The 25,172-nt window shown below is 35.5% G+C and overlaps 1 protein-coding gene across 1 annotated transcript in view; it reads right to left on the reverse strand.

Moving 5' to 3' along the window:
* Nucleotides 1-25,172, reverse strand: part of EYS (eyes shut homolog) — a 1,981,143-nt gene that overhangs the window by 1,745,695 nt on the left and 210,276 nt on the right. The window contains 1 exon segment of the mRNA XM_012556965.2: nt 1,514-1,773. Within this exon segment, the coding sequence (XP_012412419.2) occupies nt 1,514-1,773 (260 nt within the window).

Here is a 25,172-nt window from a genome sequence, read left to right on the forward strand (position 1 = left end):
GGGTTTCAGGATTGTTGATTCTCTGTTTGGCTTAGTTTTTCGGATCTTTGTTGTGGAGGGACGGCGTGGTGCTTCTGCCTAGACCGCCATCTTGCCAGAGACCTTACAATGGGTTTTTTTTTAATGATCATACAATGCATAACCAATATACAGTCTTGATAGAATGTTATTTGATTAGTTGTGTATATGTGCATATGTATTTACCCACACAAAAAATTATGCACCAAAATATCAAGTGACATCTTCTTTGGTAATGGTATTAATGAGAAGTTAAACTTCATTCTTTATATATTCAATTTTATGCATAACTACTGCTTAAATTCATATTTCCCTGATTTTTCAAGGATATCCTATGTTATAACAAAAAGTGGATGGGGGTGTGTGTGTATATATACATATATATATTTTAGGTAAATACATTCCAAATGTAATTTTGAAATTATAAATAAATTTCATTATCAAGCTAGTACATTTTATCCTATTTGATTTTTACTTAGGATATGTCTGAAATGTGAAATGTAAAGCAATGGGAACAACTTTTTAGTAACCTTACCAGAGTTTGTGCTATCCAATATATTTTCACTTTTAAAGAGCTAATCTGGATGACCATAAATTTATTCCTCCGATATGACCATTTCTATATTTGGAACTTACCTTTTGAAATTGCCTCCAAAACGTTCAGCACATTACTTTAAGTATCAAATAGGAGAAATATTTTTCATTTTAAGATGGAAATACAAACAACCTTTAGAATTGGGTCGGATTAATAAAATGGGATATCAAACTAGATACAACATCTTGTTTTACTCAATGTTAGGTTTGGTTTAAAAGTGACAATATCATTTTCTTCCCGTGTAGCTTCCAAACTGTTTTTATAAGGAAATTATAATAAAGAAGTTTTGAAATTATTTTGAATAATCCCTTCAATGTAAAATCCACATAAAACCTCAAGTAATTTAAATTGGAATTTTTAAGTCCTGATAAAAAACTTCCTTACTCCTACATAGCCACTGTGAATCTTGTCTTCTATGGTTTTACAGAAGATATTGTATGTTTGCAATTGTATTTTATTTTTTAGTCTTATTAATGGTAGAGCACCAAAATGACCTAGAAAATACTGAAACCAAGTTATATTCTTAAAGTAAGAAAAAAATGGTTACTCACTGTGTTTATGCAGCCAGATAGAAGGTTGAAGTGCAGGACTGAAGCTGTTTAGGCAAAATTATTGCAAGGTTATGGCTGCCTATTTTTCTTTTCAGCCCTTTGACATCTACTATCATATTCTCAATAGTTCAGCCTGGCCTTATTAGTCTCATTTGCATGAGCAAGGCTGTGTAGTCAGCAATGTAATTGCCTAAATAAGCAATCATATTATTCCAACTGAAGGTATTTTTACTTTCCCTAATGAGAAAGCAGGCTGCAATACCAATCATTAGACACATCTGACATATGTCAAATAAACATATTAACAACATTATCCTCTAGAGAACTTGATTCCTCAGGAAATACTTGCCTATAAATCCTGGGATACACTTGCTGAAGAAATATCCACTTAAATATATCCTGGTTGCTCCGTTTTTGCAGGGCACGGCTTTACAATCTTCACTGTCTATTTCACAGATATTTCCTTCATATCTTTGGAGACAGCTATAGTTGCAATTGTGCAAATGCATCAGGCAGAGGCCATGCACCAATGTATTCTGGTTTCCTGACATTGTATTCCTTACATCGAGAATACAGAATCTGTCAATGTAACCAAGAAGACAACTGCATCTGAAACGTGCAAAAACAAACATAAATAATTAGCCATAGTGTTTAAGTCACATATTTACTTAAATATATATAAAAGAACGTTTAATAATGATGGTTGTGTGGTATATTTAAATAACGTGGCACAGTAGTTATGAACTACAGCTGCTAACCAAAAGGCTGGCAGTTTGAATTCACCAGCTGCTCCTTGGAAACCCTGTGGGGCAGTTCTACCCTGCCCTATAGGGTCACTATGACTCAGAATTGACTCGACGGCAACAGGTTTGGTTTTGGTATCCTCATAGAAAGTGTCTGTTCTTGGCCCAACTTAATTTCGCCCATGGAGAAGAACGGTGGGTGAAATGAAGAACTTTGGTGACAAACAGACCTAGACACAAACGTCAAATCCAAGTTCTGACACTTAATTGCTGTTATCTACAGTAGTATCCTTAACTCTGCTGAGGCAAAATGGCAGGATGTGTGTGTATATAATTATATAACATCTCAAGATTTTTGTGAAAATATGCAGTAATGTTTGAAACCTAATTCCATGCCTAATAGGTCTTCAATAAATAATGTTATATTGATAGTATTCATTCATTTATTTGTTTACTGATTCTATATCTATCTATATATATAGATATGAATTTTCAATGTGACTAGCATTGTCCTAAATTAAGAGATACTAAGGTTTAACAAGTCCATGGTTTTACGTCAAAAGAGGCAACTTCTTCTAACAAAACCACTAATAGGTTTTATTACCGGTGTTTGAGTATCTCTGTCCTTCAGAAGCTGAGAATGTAAGTGCTCTGAAGGCAGGAAAAAGGCTTTTTCAGTTTGAATCCGTATCACCTAACATAGTGCCTAGCATATGGAGAGAACTAAAAAAAAAAAATATTCAATGTAAAATTATTGAATATATAAATGAAGTACTGAAAAGATGCTTAGAATCTATGGGAGGTGTAGATGATAAGTCATAGAATGTAATCATCTCTGCAGTTGAGGTAGTACAGATCTGAGAATTCTTAGGAGAGAAAATTAGTCTTTTAGGGTGGAGTGGGAGTGTCATGACATATTCTGTATATATTGGATTAATCAAACTCAACTTGTCAAACAATGCAATTATTATTCTAAAATATAGCTGAATGACAATGCCAGCTAATCTTTAGAATATTTAAAGAGAAATCTATAATTTATAGAGGAAATTTACCAAGTCCTGGTGGCACAATGGTTAAGGGCTTGGTTGCCACCAGTGGCTCTGTGGGAGAAAAGACCTGGTAATCTACTCCTGTAAAGATTACAGCCTAGGAAACCCTATGGAGCAGTTCTACTCTGTTATATATAGTGTCACTATGGTTAAGTGCTGGGCTGCTAACCAAAAGAAAGCTTGGCTCTTCAAACCCATCAGACCCTCTGAGTGAGAAAGATGTGGCAGTCTGCTTTCATAAAGATTACAGCCTTGGAAACCCTACAGGTAGTTCTACTCTGTCACATAGGGTCAGTATGAGTCAGAATAGACTGCACAGCAGTGGGTTTTTTATTAGTCGGAATCTACTCAACAGCATACAACAACATAGAGAAAATTTAAAGCTATACTTTAAATTTTAAAATATTTATATTCTTGACTATATGTATCCAATTCATTGATTAATTACTTTTCATTTTTTTAAATATAGATTTTGATGAATTTGCAAATCATAATGAGACTTTGATTTAATGCAACATTAATTCCCACAGTAATTTCAATTTATCAAACATATATTTTCTAGTGGTTTTTTAATATAGTTTTTTCTATTGTATGATAATTAAGAAATACAGACTGCTTCATACAAATGTATTTTAAATATTTACATGTTTAATATTGAAAACCATGTTGTTGGCTGTCAATAAAGGAAAAAAAAATTTTAGTTAGAAAGGGATGGGTTTTTAACCTGTTTTTTCTTCATTTCCTACACAGACACACATCCACACACACAGACATATGTTTGTTATGTTATTTTAATATAATTACACATTATATAATATACCCAAGTGCTTTTATGAAAATATTGTATATACATTCATGAATTGAAAAAGAAAGCATGCAGTGGGAAAAAAGACCTAAATCATAGTGTTACTGTTAAGTCCAGAGTAAGTTTTTCTGATTTTCAAATATCCTTTGCCAGGTAGTCAAAGGACACTTAAGATAATCATGAAAACACATCAATGAGTTGAAAAGAACTGTCACATCACTTTGCTTATTATTATTAGTGAAAATTAACCTACTGAACCTAAGTCATTAATTATACCCATAAATTTATAGAATAGCAGGGATTTAGAGCCAGCAAGAATGTTAAAGATCAATTAGTTCAGATCTTTCATCTTGTAGTTTTGAAAAACTTAGCCATTTTATGCAATTTGCCACGGGTCACTGCGTTTATTAATGACAAGCAGTGCAGTCCATGCTTTGATGTATTCAAAGCACTGGCCTTAAAGGGAGAAAGAACTTTGATTCTAATTCTTCTTCTTTAAGTTATCAGTAAATAAATTCCACTGTGCCCTGGTTTCCTCATCTGAATAGTTTTCAGAAGAACATCTATTTCACAGAAGAGGATTAAATGTATTCATCACTGAAAAGTAATTTCTTAACTGACCTCTCCTATCAAGCACTTTTACAAAAGAGTTACCCAAAACAAAGCTGTAGAATATAGTTACTTGCCTTCAATGCCTCCTCAAACCAAAAAAAACTAAACAAAACAAAGCAAAATCTAGGTAGAACATAACCAACTGTCAGATGGCAAATAATTCTGCCTATGTCAATCCCTTTTTAAATATATTGGTGTAGATGAATTATTAATACTGCTCCTTTCACTTTAATAAGTGTCCTTGTTGGGATGGTAAATTATACCGTCCCCTACCAATAATGTCAAGATAAATATGCAATTGTGTGTTTCAACCATACCAATTTTAGTCATAATGATATTTGCTATAGAAATGTATTAGTAGAAATAATACTACCTAGAATTCACCTAGAAGAACTAAATGTGCATCTCCATTTCAACTTCTTATACCAAAATAAATTCCTGGGCTTTATATGCTGGATCAAAATGCATGTGCATTTCTAATTGTGATAAACTCGTTGCTGTGGAGTAGATTCTAACTCATAGTTACCCTATAGGGCGGAGTAGAACCGCCCCATGGGGTTTCAAAGGTAATCTTTACGGAAGTAGACTGCCACATCTTTCTCCCACAGAGTGGCTGTTGGGTTCAAGCCTCCGACTTTTCAGGTAGCAGCAGAGTTCTTGACCACCATGCTACCAGGGATAACTGTGACAAAAATGTCCAATTGTACAAAGATAAAGTGATGCCATATGTACTGACAGGCTACAATTAATAAGAAGTATTAAGTTAAAAAAAGGAAAGGCACAGAATAGTGTGAATAGTATTCTACAGCCTCAGTTCAATAGGAATATTGATAGAAACTACTAGCTCATATTACATAACTGCTTTTCAATAGGTATAAAATATGAATGTCAAAATCAAATAACATAGTAAGACAATGGCAAATTTAACTTCACTAGGAAGCACACAGATGAACTATACATATGTATTTTTTTTTTAATGAGGATAAGTGAAAGATTGTGTTTGTCTTTAAAAAATAAATGTCAGAGGCATTTTCAGTAACATGGGTGCCTTCGTGCTTGCTATGAGTCAGAATTGACTCAACAGCAACGGGTTGAGCATTGTGTCAGCATAAGTTTCAAAAACAACATACAGCACAGCAAAAGACATATTCTGAAATTTGGAGTGTGACTTTAGTGAAATGTCACGTATCATTTATGTTTATATCAATCATTGTATACAGCCTTTAAATAATTACATTGTGCCCAATAACCACAAGAAGATAGCATCTGTTTGTACTGATGCTTTCTCAGCACTCCCTGCACAAGACAACTGTTTTAATATTCTTCAAGGGAGCTATAACCATTTGCTGTAATGAATTAGTTAAATATAACCTGTGTTTATATTGTCTCTCGCTTTGATACGTGGGGGTGTGTTGCTTGAATTTGTCTTAATGTTGAAAGACTCATGAGACAGAGTATATTTATCGGTTTAAATTAGGGTTATGGAACAATTTATATCTTTTAAGATAGTATTAATATACATGAAAACATCATATATATATTTTTTCCTCTGAAAGACTAGTATTAATAGCACCATAAGTCATATTTATCAGTACTACATTGTATCCTAAATGAGAAGGATAATTGAAAGTCAAAATCTGCCAACATGAATTTTACACTGACAGAGAATGGTAATTTTAGACAGGAAATAATCCATTTCTGGAACATAATTGCTCTGGTGTAATATTTGGGGTTCAGTTTGTGACCAGAATTGAATCAGAGAGCTAAGATGGTGTGTGTTTTTATTTCTGTATAATCCAGTTTCACTTTGTATCTAGGGAGTCAATTTTCTTTATACTTTAGGTGGAAAGGTGTGCTCATGGTGCTTCTCCTTAAGTCTCTAAAACCTATACAGCATAAGAATATTCAAATTCAGTATCTGAATATTAAGAACTACTCTCAATAAGGTTCCTATATTAATTTAGGTAAGTTAGGACAAGTGAAAATGTGACTTAAGAAACTTAGTTTTGTTGCAGTGGCCTGGAAGGAAGGTAGGGAAGGACAGATGCAAGGAAACAGTATCCAGAAAGATACTGATAGTAAGCAACTTGGAACCTTGCAGATGGACAGGAGTGGTCATTTCAAGACATACTGTGGAAATGCAATGTACAGTATTCACTATTAAATGTGCGTGGCATATGAGTTGGGGGAGGAAAGAAATGAATTTAGAATCCTTCCTTCAGGTCTGAGCAGTTTTGGGACTGTGTCATCCATTACCAAAACAAAGACTTGATGGGTGGACATTTGGGGTAGAAGCTGGGTGTTTACATTTGGCCATAGCACATTTGAGAAATAAACAAACAAATCCAGAGGTCTACTACTCAGTTGAGCATATAAGTCAATATCAGGTAACAGGCCCAGAGTGGAGATGCAAATTGAGGATCATCAGCTTATAGATGGTAATTGACTTGATTCTTGCATTGTGATTTTTTTCTGTAAACCAAGAATTAGTTAGAAGGGTGTTTGGTTTATTGAGTTATAAAGTCTTCAAGAGAATAGTTGTTTTCTTATGTACCCACCTGTTCCGAATTTGATGAATGGCAATCAAAGAAACAGCTACTACTAGTCCCAAATTTTTTAATTTTCCTGTTTTCCTTTTGCACAGCATACTCAAATTTTGGAAACATTCAATGAATATATACAGAGTTATATATATTCTCAGATTGTTTAGCATATTAACATATCTCTATCAACATACCCACTTACCTGCCTATCTATCTGCATATCATATATTTTAATTTTCAAAATAAATGATCATATATGGCCACATACGATGCTCTGCAACTATCCCTTTTCATTTAATGATGTATCTTGGAGATCAATTCAAAGCAGCATTTAATGTTTTTAAAGGTAGCAAATAGTTCATTGTATGAATGTACCATAATATTCTGAAGACACTGCTGTTATCCTGAGTTTTTTTATTTATTGCAATAATAATTATATATCTGATGGAAGTCTTTGTACAAATATATTGGTGGATTCTATAAATATCACACATAGGATAAAAGCCTTGCAGAGTTGTTCTTTGTAAAGGTCTGTCTATCTGCGTTGCATTGTACATGCAGAAAGGCTGTGCCTCAAACTACCAGGCAGTTACAAGATTGGTAGGAATGAGTCACCTACATCCACTGGCATCAACCATTCTATGGGTACTAAGTTCATCTGCTACCAAGCCAGACACAGGAGACATTTAAACAGTTTTGGCAAAGTGAGAGCCATTGTTATTATTTATAGAAAGCAAACGGTAAACAACAATAACAGATTTTTAAAAGGGAAACGCTAACCCTTCCTCAAATTACACATCGCATACCGTGGTTCAAGTCAGGTGCTGTGTTTATGTCTCCGCTGCCTCAGGCTACCACCGCGCCAAGCTGGGGAGCTGCATGGCTCCCAAGGCTTTTTGCTCTGCCTCTGGGTCTCTGCGGCCGTGCGTCTAGGTTAGAAAGACACCCTCACCCTTCACAGGATCCATGAGCCTCTGCCCCTGGGATCTTCACAGCGTCTACTGCTGGCTCCCACCAAGATACCCAGGCTCGTGTGGATCGCTCTCTTGCAGCCACACCACCCAGTCCTGAGCAGCCGATGGTTTCCATAGCTCCTGCCCCGCTTCAGGGATGGAGATAGAGGAGGGGTGTTGCACAGGGCATACTCAGAACTCTGCCCTGCCCCGACAAGTGTTACAACCCTTTAGCAGCAAGCAAACCTCCAGCACGGAGTCGCCCAGCTCTCTTTCTCTGTGGCCTGGTAAATAAGTCCACTGCAGCCATTTCTCCGTGAACTCACCATCCCACTGCCTCGCCTATCTTCCGTGTTAAAGCTGTCTCTTCTGGGTCTTGGAGGCTCTCAGGGCAAGGAACTCAGGTCTAAGGACTCACTGTGCCACAAATTCTCCTTGATGGTAGTGAGGTCTCCCAAACCTCGGTGAGATTAGTCCTTATATAAGCTTAGCAGGATGGCAAAACCGACAGACAAACCCACTAGCTGGATACAAGGGGCTCAATCCTATTGGGTGAACTATCTACTATTTACATAGTGAATCCATCAATCCCTTGCAAGATAGTGGCCCAGTCAATCATTTTGTGGAAGTTAAAGAACCATGGCTAGAAAGACCATATAAAAACGATTCCTTGCACCGCAATCTTAATCAAAACAAATGAGTTGTTTGTTTTTTAATTTAATAAATACTCTCAAATTTCTTAGAAAAGTTGTAGCAACTTGCATTTTCCTCACTGGTTTTGAGAACTTGAATTTTCCAAACTCTGAATAGCTTTGGGTACCCAAGGGAGCTCTGGATATCACAAAGTGTTTTATGTTTCACCAATCTGTTTGGAAAAAGCTATCTTTTAGCTATAATTTTCATTTGCTTAATTTCGAATAATGTTAAATATCTTTTCATACAGTTACTGGCCATTTACCTTTTTATTTCTTATAAACTGCCTATTTTTGTAATGTTTCTATATTAATCTTTTCAATACTGATTTGCATGTTGTTGTAGGGTGTCATCAAGTTCATTCCGACCTATAGCAACCGTGCGTGCAACAGAATGAATTACTACCCAGTTCTGCGCCATCCTCACAATCATTGTTATGTTTGAGCCCATTGTTTCAGCCACTGTGTCAATCCGTCTCATTGAGGGTTTTCTTCTTTTTCACTGACCCTCTACTTTACCAGGGGCACTGGTGGCACAGTGATTAATAACTACAGCGTGCTACCACTGCTAACCAAAATTTCAGCAATTCAGATCCACCATCTGCTCCTTAGAACCCCTATGGAGCAGCTCTACTCTGCCCTATAGGGTGGCTATGAGTTGGAATCGACTTGATGGCAACAGGTTTTTTTTTTTTTCTTTCCCTTCTTTACGAAGCATGATGTCTTTCTTCAGGGACTGGTCTTTCTTGATAACGTGTCTAAAGTATGTAAGACAAAGTCTCTCCATTCTCTCTTCCAAGGAGCACTCTGGCTGTACTTCTTCCAAGGTATACATGGTATATTCAATATTCTTCACCAACACCATAATTCTAAGGCATCGATTCTTCTTCAGTCTTCCTTATTCATCTTCCAGCTTTCACATGAATATGAAGCAATTGAAAATACCATGGCTTGGCTCAGGCATACCTTAGTCCCCAAAGTGATATCTTTGCTTCCCAGCATTTTAAAGAGGGCTTTTGCAGCAGATTTGCCCAATGCAATACATTGTTCGATTTCTTGACTGCTGCTTCCATGGGTGTTGATTACGGATCCAAGTAAAACGAAATCCTTGACAACTTCAATCTTTTCTCCATTTATCATAAAGACCCTTATTGGTCCAGTTGTGAGGATTTTTGTTTTGTTTGTGTTGAGGTTAATCCATGTTAAAGACTGTAGTCTTCAATCTTCATCAGTAAGTGCTACAAGTCCTCTTTGCTTACAAGCAAGCAAGGTTGTGTCATTTGCATATCACAGGTTGTTAATGAGTCTTCCTCTAAACCTGATGCCCTGTTCTTCATACAGTCCAGCTTCTCGGACTATTTGCTCAGCATACAGATTGAATAAGCATGGTGCAAAGATAAAACCTTGACACACACCTTTTCTAATTTTAAACCATGCAATATTCCCTTGTTCTGCTCAAATGAATGTCTCTTGGTCTATGTCGTTTCCTCATGAGCACAATTACGTGTTCTGGAATTTGCATTCTTCTCAGTATTATCCATAATTTGTTATGGTCCACACATTTGAATTTCTTTGCATAGTGTCAATGAAACATAGGTAAACATCTTTCTGGTATTCTCTGCTTTCAGACAAGATCCATCTGGCATCAGCAATGATATCCCTCATTTCATATCCTCTTCAGAATCTAGCTTCAATTTCTGGCAGTTCTTTGCCGATGTACTGCTGCAACCACTTTTGAATTATTTTCTGCAAAATTTTACTTGCTTGTGATATTAATAATATTGTCTGGTAATTTCCACATTCTGTTGGATCACCTTTCTTTGGAATGGGAATAATCAACTCTTCCAGTTGACTGGCCAGGTAGCTGTCTTCCAAATTTCTTGGTATAGACAAGTGAGCTCTTCCAGCACTGCATCTGTTCGTTGAAAAATCTGAATTGGTATTCCGTCAATTCCTGGAGCCTTGTTTTTCGCCATTCCCTACAGTGCATCTTGGACTTCTTCCTCAGTATCATTGGTTTTTTATCTTATGCTACCTCCTGAAATGGTTGAACATGAACCAATTCTTTTTGGTACAGAGACTTCCATCTTCTTCTGATGCTTCTTGCATTGTTCAATATTTTTTAGAGCCCTTCAATATTGCAACTCGAGGCTTGAATTTTTTTCTTCAGTTCTTTCAGTTACTCATTTGTATAAATAGTGGAAATTAATATAAGAAAGATATTGATACTTTTATTTTCTTTGCACCATCCACTATCATCTTATCCACTCCAAAACACCCTACAACAAAAGCTAACCAAACAAAAACAGTCATCCATTGACTTCTGAAGGCCATTGGCTGGAAGTTTATTGGAATTATCTTAGCGAAGAGGTCTGACTTCTGAGACAATGGTGGATGAACAAATTTTTCTGGATGATAAGCTCTCTATCTGTAAACTCATTCCATGTTTCAATTTTTATTTATTTTTAATTTATATATTCATCACAAAATAGTAAATATTCTTATAACAACATAAGCATTCTCTTGACTTACCATTTTCAACTCAAATCCTGCTAGCTACATGCAAATACTTTAAAATATTGAACTATATTTTCCTACATTTATCTCAATATATCACATAATATGCTTCACAATTTTTTTTGTTAGGTATTATCCATTGAGTTTTTCCTATGAAAAATAATTTTTAAATTTCTGACACTGCTTCCCACTCCAGCACACACATACTAAGCCCTCTTTCCATTGTCCCAATATAATTAGGTAAAATTTTTGTTAAATTTATATTCATTTTACACGATTACAACTATATCAGTATCATTTACAACTGAAACAAATAATATATATTTATATTTCTTGATCTGTATTTTGTTTTCCCTGCAGTTAAAATCATCTGATTATTTTGTTTGCTTTTTGTTTGCTTATTATTCCATGTACCTACCCATAGTTATCCCTCTATGTCCCTCAGAATGCAAAATACATGAGACAACCTTTCAGCTTCATTTTTTTCCCTTTAGAGACAGGTAGATTCACAGGCTTCCTGCACAGTGTATTCTGGGCTGTCTCTTCATCCTTAACCTGGTGATTTTCATTGCCTACCTTCTGGATTAGATCATCAGTTTTCCAAAGCTCTTATCTTATTTCTTGGTTTACTTAGGTGAAGCATATTATCCTCAAATGTGCACCCTCTCCTCACTTACCTACTTGGTTAGGTTTCAAAGACCAGATCATTATGCAAAAATGAACGATGACCACATCAGATCACCAAATGAAGGAAAACTACATCATTACATAACTGACAAATTACGTCAGTACTTAACTGCCAAACCACTGAGAATCATGGCCCAGCCAAGCTGACACATAACCTTAACCATCACAACCAATGCTAATCTCACCTCTCACCTTGGCATTCATTATTGCCAGACATACTTTGTTAACGTGCAAAATAGTAGGATAGTAGATTTTTTACTATTGCTATAAATGGAAAATGTCAGATAACCAGATAGTCGATAAGTGAGAAGTAGGTGTATTACTGAGAAAGGCTGCTTGAGAAGTAAAAATTTTCAGACATTACAGATCTGAAAATATATTTTATACCTTTCTGTTATTCCTTTGGGGAATATTAATTTTAAATTTAAGCATTTTTCAAAAGTTTTACTAGGCTTTTTTCTCTTGTCTTTATTTCCTCTCAGATTCCTCCACTGCTCTTAATTTTGGTATCTGATTGTGAAGTTTGAGGATTCCCTTGAATATTTAGTTATCTTTTACTCTCTACTCATATTGAAAAAATTGGTAACAAAAAAATTGGTTTGAAATTCTGTGTATTCATTTGTGAATGGAGTTTTCTAGTTGTAGACTTTCTTACAAAGGGATTGGACAGAGATCTGAATCATTTGTTTAGGGACCCTCCAACTCACAGTATTTGTAACTGTTTTTGCTTGGGCCAGTCAGCCTGAGGGATGTGTGGGAGTGGTCTGGCACCAGCATTTTTGGAGTAGAGAATTTTTCTTTTATTTTTTTAGAATTACTCTCTTCTAGAAATTATACAGCGTAGATTTAATAAATCAAATACAGTTAATTTTGAAATGGAGAAATTTCTTTTTCTACCATTGATTAGAAATGTTATTTTAAATTACAATAAATTACTACAGTGATATGAATCTAATTGCAGATTCTGTTTTATATTCAATTGACAAATGTGTCTGCTCTTCAATATGAAAATATTTGGATTATTAACACTTAAAATATTTTTTAATATCTTGTAATACAGACGTTTTGATTGTTCTTCATTTTTGTTTTATATTTTATTTTCCACACGTTTAGATTTTAAAAAAAGTAAGTTTTACTTTGGTTTATATGAGATTTCATAGATTTTATACATTAATTTAGGAAAAATATCCAAATTGATACTACTGAGCCTTTCTACCCAAGAAAACGCTATGTATTTACAATTATCTGATCATATTGTTATAGCCTTTTTTAATTTTTAATGTTATCTTCTCCTAAGTGTTTTATACTTTTAAAAATATTTATTCCTAAGCATCTTATCTTTTTGACTGCTGTTGTAAATTAGATCTTGTCTTCCATTTTATTGTCTAACTGACATTTGTTATTGGAAATCTATACATTTCTTATATTGATTTTGTAATACATTACCATATTGAATTATTTTCTTATTTCTAATAGTAATTTTGTCAACTTTCTTAGTTTTCTAGATTTACGATCATATCATCTGCAAATCATAATAACCAGTCTCTTTCTATTCAATTTAAACCCTAATTTTTTACATGTATATATTCTTAAATACTTCCAGGAACCTAGCTTCATGGTAGGTATCAATGATCTTAACGCAAATGTCACCAGTCTGTGAAAATAAAGCCACATATGGACTTTGACTTTTATATATACAGATAACCTAATAGCTATTATTAACATGCAGAATGAACCTTGAATTTTTGTCAAGTGTCCTTTAGTTATCTACTGAAATGTTACTGTGGCTTTTCTCCTTTGACTTATTAATACTGTGCTAATAAGTTTCTAATACTGAAACGCTTTTACTCTGGATGAAGCCACTCAGTCATGCTGTGTTATTCTATTAATATACAGCTAGACTTCATTTCTAATATTTTATTTAAGATTTTTACATCTATCTCCATAAGTGAGATTGATCTATGGATTTCTATTTCTATGCTTTGTCAAATTTTAATACAGATGTCATGTTGGCTTTGTAAAAAGGTAATGAAAATTTCTTTCTTTTTCTTTTCACACTCTGGAATAGCTTTTTACAGAATGTTAAAAACTGGTCATTTTCAGCATGAATCAGATTGTACCTGACCTAGAGTTTAAAACATTTGTCAACATTTAAAATGTTTTTACAAAGAAATGTAGATTTCCACTTTCACTTAAAGAATTGAGAAATCAGGTCACTCTGGGTCCACATCCCCAGTATCAACAATCAGCTGTATTTGAATAATGGGTTTTCCCTTTAGAGGGTCTACTCTGATTTGATATCTATCCATCACTTTCGTGGACTAGAGCAGTACTGTTTTGTGACATTCATCTATCTGATACACAATTACAAATGATAGATTAAGTTCAATGCATACTTCAAGAAAAAAATCAATATTGTCATGCGTTTATTGGCCTAATCTGCATATGGATTTGTGTTTAAAAGTCATTATTTAAAATGGTATTGAAATTAACTCTTCAATCTCCATTTTTATAGAGTCACCTTTTGACATGCTTTTCAATTTCTAACATATTTTCCATTGGTCACTTTTGACTTTCTATCTTATGTTTAGTCAATTTCACAAAAGTACATTTTTCCCTAGAAAATCATGTTTCATACACATTTATATATTAATCTGCACAGTATCTTGTAAACTATGCTCTTATGGTTCTCTTTTTGTTTTCAAAATTAGATTACTTAAATATTTTTATATGCTCTAATTATGTGAGTTTATTCTTCAACTCCTTTTGCTGATGATTCTAGCTAGTGATTAACTTTATTTTAACAATGACTTAGGCTTAGATAAACCCATTGTTTTAGATCATCTAGATTGTATAATATTTCAATATTTTTTCAATATGTATTTCAATATTTTTTCTTACATTTCCTGCTTTTTTATGAATGTGGTTTAGTTTCATAAAAATCTATATCAAGTATATTGTCGTTTTGTTCATAGTAGATTTTTACCCTTTCTCTACACACTATAGTTGTATTTACACCTTCTGTCATGAATTCTACATTGAGATAGCAATTATGCAGTTCTAGCCTGGTTTTAATTAGTATCGCACTAATACTTTTTTTATTCTATTGCTTTTAACCTTTCTAAGTCAAATTGTTTTGAGTTCTCTTGTAAACAACATACAGTTTAGTTTTGTTTTTAGATTGATATTTGAAGTATTTTCAATAGGTATTAATTACAGACGTGATTGTGCATATATGCATGTACGTGTGTGTGTGTGTGTGTGTGTGTGTGTGTCTGTACAGATAGAGAGAGAGAATCCCTGGATAGTGCAAATAGTTAATGCAATAGGCTGCTAACCAAAGGTTGGTGGTTCAAATTCACCTAGAGATGCCTTAGAAGAACGGCCTGTCTATCGACTTCCAAAAAATCCACCACTGAAAACCCAATGAAGTTCTACTCTAACAGTTGTACTCTGACACACATGGCACATGGGGTCACCATGAATTGGAAATAACTTAACAGCAACAACTCAACAGCAAATACGTATAAATATGTATATTTGTATGTGTCTTCCTTTGTTTCTGTTTTGTTAAATGAATAGGATATGATTTCTTTGTTTTATATGTTGGTTTGCGATGTAATTGTTATTTTATAACTCTTGATATATTTTTCTTTTGATTTTCCATTAGTTGTCTTTTAACTTTATATAATCTAATTAACCTTCTATTCCTTGGCTTAACAACAGCAAAGATTATCTACTTATTTCATGGAATGAAGATGAAAAACTTAGAATACTTGTGTATCTTCCCCGAATTTTTTCCCTTTCCATTTTACAATTTTGGTTTATTATATCCATAGTAAGGGGCCTTGGTGGCATAGTGGTTAAGCACTCAGCTGCTAATAGAAAGGTCAGCAATTTGAACCCACCAGTCACTCCGTGGGAGAAAGATGTGGCAATCTGATTCCATAAAGATTACAGCCTTGGAAACTGTATGGGGTAGTTCTAGTCTGTCTTATAGGGTCACTATGAGTCGGAATCAACTTGGAATCAACTTGACAGCAATGGAAATAGGTATACAAATAATATTTAGTCTTTCTGTTGCTTTGCTTTAAATATTAAATGAAATACTTAAACCTCTTAAGAAAAAATGAGGAAATTGATACACATAATGTTCATCCTAATGTCCCCTGTTCTTAAGATTGTTTGGTATAATATATGTATTATGAGTTGATTTGTGATCTCCAAAAAAGATACATTAAATTCCTAACCCGTAGTATCTCTGAATATGACCTTATTTGGAAATAGTGCATTTGTAGATGTAATTAGTTAACATGAAGTCGTACTAGAGTAAGTGGACCCTGTTCCAATGCAACAGATTCCTTCTATAAGAAGAGGAAAAAGACACCCAGACAGAGAGGGAAGAGGACTCTATGAAGACTGAGTCAGAGGCTGAAGTTATGCAGTCACAAGCCAAATGTCTGAGGACACCAGACGTCGGAAGAGACAAGGGAGAATCTTGCCGTAGAATATTCTGAGAGATCGTGGCACTGCCAGCACCCTGAATTTGGACTTCTAGCCTCCACGAGTATGAAAGAATAAATTCCTTTTATTTTAAAAGTAACCTAGTTTGTGGTAATTTGTTATGGCAGCCCTAGAAAACTAACGTAGCGTGTAACCATAATTTTAGAATTAGTCATTTTAAATCTATATTTAAAAAGACTTTGTAATCTTCTCTAATTCATGTCCAGAGCTTGCCCCCTACATCTTTAGCAGAATTCTTTTGTTGAATAGTATATTTTAATTGATGTTGTTTGTTTTTACTTAAAGAGAAACTCATAACTGCTATACACCCAAATATTTCTAAAGTTTGCCAATGTCAGACTATTACATGTAAACATCAAATCATATCTATTATATGGATATGATTGGTTAATAATTTCCATGGTATAATTAATATACTACTCCACTGTCTTCTGGCATTGAATAGTATTGTGATGATAACAGTATAGTCTTATGTACTAAAATCTGTATTTCCCTGCATCTTTCAGCTTTGAAAACAAAATTCTTCATTTAGCTTGGAATTCAGTAACTTTTCCAGGATATATCTTGATATCGATCTTTGTGTTTATTTTCCCCTATAGCTCAGTGGGCTCTTTAAAACCTGGAAATTAAGTTCTTGATTTACTATGTACTTTTTAATACATTTTATTTTTTAGTATTTAATTTCTTTCCTCCACATCACTACCGTCTCTTAATCACTTTGTCTTTTTTCCTCTGCATTCACTTTGGCAATACTAAGCCTTACCTCTCTGGGTCAGTAATGTGTTCTTTGCATAAAATGTTTGTTAGTTATTGTTAATTTACTTAATAATTATGTATGGATATTCCTTTAATCCACAGTAATTTTCATTGGATACTCAGTATTTCATTCATACCAAATTGTTTTAATTACCTAATCTTTATCCTACTTTTTAGATCAAATTATATAAGCATTCATAAATAATTATTTTTTTCCTAATAAGAAATTCTCTGTCTTTATCAGTTGCCATCATGTCGACTTCTACTCATAGTGACCCCATGTGTGTCAGAGCAGAAATACACTCCATAATTGCAGGGCACTTCATATAGACCTTCTTGCTATAGTCTTTGTGATTCCCACAAAATGATTAGGTAGGACTATGCAAATAAGGTGCTTGTGACCCACCAAGAAGATTGGACAGCCTGCTAACTATGAAAATAAGGTGCATGGCACCCTCGAGGGAGTGGGACCATGCAAATAAGGTGTATGGAACACTGTCAAGAGGATTGGTCAGTTTTGCCATCCCTCTTGGCTTAAAAGGAGTCATTCCCAGAAGCAGAGAGGGAACTTCACTACAATCAAGAAAGAAGAGCCAGGAGTGGAGGGCATCCTTTGGACCTAGGGCCTTGCTCTGAGAACCTCCTAGAACCAGGAGACAGAGAGAGTTGTAACACCAGAGAAGGTGTGAGATGGTGAAAAGTGGCAGCAAGCACAGCAGAGTAGCAACACCAGTAGAACCAGGAGACCAGCATGCGACAGCACAGTGGGCTTCCTGACCCACAGAGTGAGGTGGCCACAGTGAATACACCAACCCACAGAGCAAGGGAGCTAAGTGCCTTCAGGCAGGGGGCTTGCTGGCTGAGTGGGGTGCTTCTGGGCACTTACTGGCAGAGCTAAAGAGCTTTGTAACACTTGACTGAGCAGGGCAGAGGCCAGGCCAAGGGCCGACGGCCTAGAGAGGGAGCCTGTCCTAAGGGATCCAAGAGAAGCTTATCCTGAGGGGACTGAGAAGAACCCTGCCAGCCAAGAGGAGCTGAGAGAGCTGTCTTGCACTGAGGAAGGGAGATTTTGCCTACATGCTTTCTGAGCCTGGTGCCGAGTTGTAGCCTGTTTATCCTGATTGCAAGTTGTAACCTGTTACTCTGCTAATAAGCCCCATAACTGTGAGTATGGTCTGTGAGTTCTGTGTGGCCATTGCAACAAATTATCAAACCCAGAGGAAAAGTAGAGTGCCATGGGAGGGATGGCTGGTCTCAGGATTAGTAACAAGAGTTGGAGAGAGGAAGTATATCTGACCTTCATCTCACAGGGATCAGCTTTGTGGTGATGTTGCTAATTTTATTTCTCTTTCCTTCCTGTTGTAAAGTTAGACGAAGTCTGATGCCACAATACCATTTTTAACAATAATGTTTTCAATGATTAAATTTTTGAAGTACATATTCATGCCTTTCTTTTAGGTGCCTCTGGATGGACTTGACCCTCTAATCTTTCAGTTAGCAGCTGAGCTCATTAACTATTTATACTACCCTGACACGCCCTGTCTTTATCTATGAGGATATAAATAAGTCTCTATTTTTAAATTCTCACTTGTTCTAATACCAGACACACATGGAAAAATTATTCTAGGAATAGAAGAAATTAAGTGTAGTACTCTACTGATTACCCAAAGTCCTAAGATTATGATAAATATGCCTTATGTACAATCAATGCTCCATTAGTAGCTTTACTGAATAGTCATCAAATATTCTTTAAAACTAAGTGAACTATGCTCAATTTGCTTAGGTTTCCATGCTGGAGAAAAGTCATCTTCTTTAAGTAATTTTCTTAAAGGTTCTGAATAAGCAGCTTCATGAAAATCTATATGAGGTGATTGAAAATACCATGGCTTGGGTCAGGCCCACCATAGTCCTCAAAGTGACATCTTTGCTTTTCAAAATTTAAAGAGATCTTTTGCAGCAGATTTGCCCAATGCAACACTTCGTTTGATTTCCTGACCACTGCTCCCATGGGCGTTGATTGTGGATCCAAGTAAAATGAAATCCTTGACAACTTTGATCTTTTCTCCATATCTCATAACGTTGCTTATTGGTCCAGTTGTGAGGATTTTGCAATCTATACTATATTTAAACTTAATTATACGAAAATGTGTCCTTTAGTAAAGTTTACTATTAATTATTAGCATGCATATATATATATATATATTACATTGATATCTACTTTAAAATTGCTTGCATGTATTAAGTAATGACTTCTGTAACATTTTACCATGAAGCTTAAAGAAGCAAGGTTATCTCCAATTTTCCAGGGTAGAATAAGGAGCGAAGATCATCCATGCATGTAAATGCAACAGAGAAAAGTATCCAGCCAGAGAGAAAATGTAGTTTAGCGGTGTCAAGACTGACCAAAACCAAAAATAAATAAATAAACAATGAGACACTACTCTATGTGGCCCAGTTTTCTGTTGTTTTGTTTTTTTTTTAAGACAAAAGATAAACACATATAATATATGCATAGAATTCAGAAAACTTTGCAGGGTACAGCCAAAACTAAAAAGAAATATAAAACAATAAATTATGTTTATTTTTAAAAACTCACTGACATTATGGCAGAAATTGCAAAACTCTTAGAAAAAATAGTCATTAGATTTCATGGTTCAGAAATAACAAAACCCTGATCAAAATATTTATATTCCCATAGTAAATTCACATAATACTGTGTTTATACAATCATCCTTAGTCCACAGAAAACAGTTTTGAAACTCTACCTGATTATCTCACGAACTTTTACATTTTACTCTTTTCCTTTGAAATAGAATTCTTGCTTATAACTGAAAAATACTGTTTTGGTCATATTTAGCATTACATAGAAAATGTGAATCTCCTAAAATAGTCTTTAACGGACACAGGTTTAATTTAAAGTTTCCAGAAAGAAAGACGGAAAATAGTCACTATAATACAAACTACTTATATGTTCAGAAAGTGAAAATAATAGTTACTTTAGTACTTTTAAAAGACATTTGTATTATAAATGAAATGGAATAAGCATGAGATGATTCTCTTCCGATGTGTTCTGAAGAGAAAATAAATTTGTGTGTGCATGGTACATTACTTAGGGACAGGTATCAGATCTCATTTTCACAAAATTTTGCGTAAAGTCTTCCAATGAGGAAGTACTCAATACATGTGTAATAAATGAATGACTAGATTACATTTGGTTACTACATTTCTGGTAGCAAGTACGGATTGGTGACTTGGGCACGAATTTAAATCTTCAAAAGAGAATTGTAGTCATGGACAGTACATAGTCTGACCCCAGTGTTAAAAATATATAATGACTCAATATTTAGAAAAAGTTATCCTGAAGTATCCAGTACATAGATCAAGAGGCAGTCGTTCAAAAAGAACAAGGGGATACTCCGTGGTTTAAAATCAGGAAAGGTGCATGTCAGGGTTGTATCCTTTCACCATACTTATTCAACCTGTATACTGAGCAAATAATCAAAGAAAGTGGACTATATGAAGAAGAACAAGGTATCAGGATTGGAGGAAGATTCATTAACAACCAGCATTATGCAGATGACCCAACCTTGCCTGCTGAAAGTGAAGAGGTCTTGAAGCACTTACTGATGAAGATCAAAGACTATAGACCTCAGTATGGATTGCACCTCAACATAAAGAAAACAAAAATCTTCACAACTGGACCAATGAACAACATCATGATAAACAGAGGAAAGATTGAAGTTGTCAAGGATTTCATTTTACTTGGATCCACAATCAACGCCCATGGAAGCAGAAGTCAAGAAATCAGACGATGTATTGCACTGGGCAAATCTGCTGCAAAAGACCTCTTTAAAGTGTTGAAAAGCAAAGATATCACTTCGAGGACTAAGGTATGCCTGACTCAAGGCATGGTATTTTTAATTGCCTCATATTCATGCAAAAGCTGGACAACGAATAAAGAAGGCCGAAGAAGAATTGATGCCTTAGAATAATGATGTTGGTGAAGAATATTGAATATACCATGGACTGTCTTGGAAGAAGTATAGCCAGACTATTCCTCAGAAAAGAGGATGGACAGAGTCTGTCTTACATACTTTGGACATGTTATCAGGAGGAACCAGTCCCTTGAGAAGGACATCATGCCTGTTAAAGTGGAAGATCAGCAAAAAAGAGGAAGACCCTCAAAGTGATGGATTGATAGAGTGGTTGCAACAATGGCTCAAGTATATCAATGATTGTGAAGATGGCCTAGGACCTGGCAGTGTTTTGGTCTGTTGTACATAGTGTGGCTATGTGTTGGAAGAGACTTAATGGCACTTAACAACAATATCCTGAAGTACTCACGGATAATGTGGTTGATTGGATTTTTTTTTTTTTTTTTGCATCTTGAGATTTTCAAAATTCCCAAAAAATGTCCTTTGAATATTTTAGGGTAAATGTATGGTAATACTCAGATGTGTGAAATTCTTCACATACATCATGTCCTTAAGCTGTACTCATATGAAGTACACTTCAAGAGCAAAATGTTTACGCATTATTTATCAACCATCTGTCTGTTAATGTATTACACAATGTCTTCATTGGAAAGAAATAATTAGATTTGATATTTTTATAATACTATGACACACTTGCTTAATAAATTTCACTTTGTGTTTTTAGTTTGAAAAGTTTTCCATCACAAAACTACAAAGCTATTTTTCCATATTTCTTTCAATTATGTTGCAATTTTAACTTTTCTTTGCAGGTCTCCAAACATATTTGTAGTCAGTTTTTATATAAAGTGTAAGGTTGTAATTCAGTTGCATTTATGGCCACATACTGAGCCATTTCCCCAATACTATATCCTAAAAATCCCCGTGATTTCCCATAAAATTATGGCCAAATTTCTCATATATTATGATCCCACATGTACATGAGAATCCTCAGAACCCTCTGTTGGCCCACTGTTTGTTCTCACAGAGGCAACGTGTGGGCTTTGTAGCCTGTTTTACCAGACGGTACATTGTTCTTCCTTTTCAAACATGACTCAGCTATTTATAAAAAAAAAACACATTATTTTTCATACAGGCATTATAACATATTGATTAGTTTCTAAACACCCTGCAATATATTTGGTATTTCATTGAATGCATAGATTAATTTGGTAAGAATCAGTATCTCGGTCAGTTTAAGACATAATACCCAAGGTTATATTTCAGTTTATTCAGAACATCTATTATTTTCTCATTTTATTGAAATTTAATACTATAATAGAATTTTTAAATAGAGAACAAACGTCTTTTGTTAAGTTAATTCTAATAATTTAGATATTTTTGTTATTATAGAAGGTTGTAGCTTACATTCCATAATAATTTCTAGTTGCTTTTGCTGATAGAAATAGAGTTCATTTTACATGAAGATCTTGTACCTTTATTATTAATAATGAGACAATGTCAAGAAGCCATAAATAGTACTGACAATTCAATTGCAAAAATGTCAAGATTTTCTGGATATTAAAGAAAAATTACCATAAACAAAGTTAAAAGAGAAACATTAGAAAAAAATCAGTGCATATAGGAGACCAAAGGGTAACTTTCTTAATAAATAAAAGTGTCTGCAAAACTTTTTTTCATTAAACAAATATTTATTGAGCCTTACTATATTCTAGTTATTGCTTTATATCAGTGAATAAAATATAAAGAAACTTTCCCTCATGAAGCTTACTTTTTATATTTATAGCATCATTATTGAGATATAATTCTCATAAAGTATACTTCATATATTTAGTGTACAGTCAATCGTGTTAATATACTCAGAGTTGTACAACCAACACCATAATGAATTTTAGAACACTTGTGTCATGCCAGAAAGAAACTCCTTACCCATTAACAATCATTCTTCATTTCACTCATGTCCTCCACAGCCCTAAGCAACCACTCATCTACTTTTTGTTGCTATAACACTTATCAAAGAGTGAACTTTAACTCATGGCAACTCAATGATATTAGAGTAGAACTGTGCTCTATAGGGTTTTCAATAGATTATTTTTCATAAGTAGATCACCAGGCCTTTCTTCCAAGGCACCTTTGGGGGACTCAAACCTCCATCCTTTTGGTTAGCAGCTTAGCATTAACCATTTGCACCATCCAGGTAATCCTACTGCCTCTAGTCTCCATTATTTCTGATGACAGATCTGCTGATTTTATTGGGTTCCCTTATAAGTTAAGAACTGCTTCTTTCCTGAAGGTGGGGCCAAAATGGCAGAGTAGTTAGATGCTTCCAGTGGACCCTCTTACAACAAAGACCCAAAAAAACAAGTGATTCGATTATATATGGAAATCTGGGAGCCCTGAACATCAAAGGCAGACTTGAGGAACCAGACTGAGTGGCAGGGGGAGGGAGAGATGGTTCGGAAGCAACGAGGAGTTGCCAGACTTGAACTGCAGAGAGCCTGAGCCCTTCAGGCTTGATCACTGCAGGGGTGAGAGGTGAGGCAGGTAGGCATCAGTGCTTGGGAGGTGTATTCTGCATCAGGAAACACCCAGTCACTGATTGTCTGCTTGGCCCTGCAGAACCAGTGAGAAGCAGCCCTCAATGAAAGATAAGTACTTGCGTACAGCTTACCGCGTGGATCAAAACCACCCCCCTTAGGGAAAAAACTTAATCCCGTTTACCTCCCCACTCCCTGCTTTGCACTGGGTCCTGGACCGGCTTCAGCAATTGTGGAGTCCCCCAGGCCAGAGCCATTCTCCCTAACTTGGAGAGTGAACAAATTAACAAATGGGAGAAAATAAGCTGCCAGCTCCCCTAAGCCAGGAGCTCAGGGTAGGCACAGCTCCTTTGCCTAGGCACAGGCATAAGGGATCCACGGACTTTGAGTGCCTTTCCCCCTGCATAGACTTGTGTGGGCCCATCTCAGCAACGTAGGCCCTCATTACCGCAGTACAACAAGGTATATCCCAGAACTCTAACTTCAACTGTTTCAGCTGTGAAGTGGCAGGTTCGTGACATTTGATGCTGTTCTGCCCATTAAGCAGGGTCTTCACCTACCCACATCAGGGGCCTGAGGAGTGGTGGCTCCACCCAGACCACCTAGCCACCTTCGATAGGGGCCCATGAAAAAAAAGTGCCCCCCAGTTCTTACAGCCAACAGCATTAGGTGCTCATAGGCCTGCTACAAAATCCATCTACCTATGCGCTCTAGGGAACAGGGACACATCTTCCTCCTGGACACACGGAGGCAGCCATCAGCCCCCTGCCTTGCTCAGAGTGTGTCCCCCTGCTGCAGCCAGATGCCTGTGCCTACACGAATCACCCATTCCTGTCTAGGACTGTAAGTGAGAGCCTATACCACACACTTGGTGGCTATCTATCTGGGCACCTGAGCTGAATCCATACAGAAGGAGCAGGCAGATTCCTGAGCTCACATACCTAGTAACAGATCTAACCACCTGGTGACAGGACATTAGAGATTCAAAGGTGCCAATAATCAAACTAGCTCATAAGAGCAGCCTATTTGGGCATATAAGAACAAAACAAAAGCTAGGACACAGTAAGCAAACATCAAATACATAAATATGATAACTTATTGATGTCTCAGAGACAATAGTCAATATCAAATCACATAAAGAGGTAGTCCATGATGGCTTCAGCAAGTTCCCAAAATAAAGAATCAAGAAATTTTCCAGAGGAGGAAAATTTCTTGGAACTACTGGAGGCAGAATACAAAAGATTTATATACAGAACTCTTCAAGAAATTAAGAAGGAAATTAAGCAAAACGCAGAACACGCAATACAGGAAATTAAAGAGATTAGCGAAGAGCACAATGACAAATTTAACAGGCTGCAAGAATCCACAGAGAGACAGCAATCAGGAATCCAGAAGATTAACAATAAAATTTCAGAGTTAGACAACTCACTAGAAAGTCCTAGGAGTAGAATTGATGCAATGGAAGTCAGAATTAGTGGGACTGAACATAAAGCACTTGACACCAGTTTATTTGAGGAAAAATCAGATAAAAGGATTTAAAAAAATGAAGAAACCCTAAGAATTATCTGGGACTCTATCAAGAAGAATAACCTATGAGTGATTGGAGTACCAGAACAGGGAGGGATAAAAGAAAATACGGAGAGAATTGTTGAAGACTT

Source organism: Trichechus manatus, unplaced genomic scaffold (assembly GCF_000243295.1).
Source record: "Trichechus manatus latirostris isolate Lorelei unplaced genomic scaffold, TriManLat1.0 scaffold00083, whole genome shotgun sequence".
Taxonomy (NCBI): domain Eukaryota; kingdom Metazoa; phylum Chordata; class Mammalia; order Sirenia; family Trichechidae; genus Trichechus; species Trichechus manatus.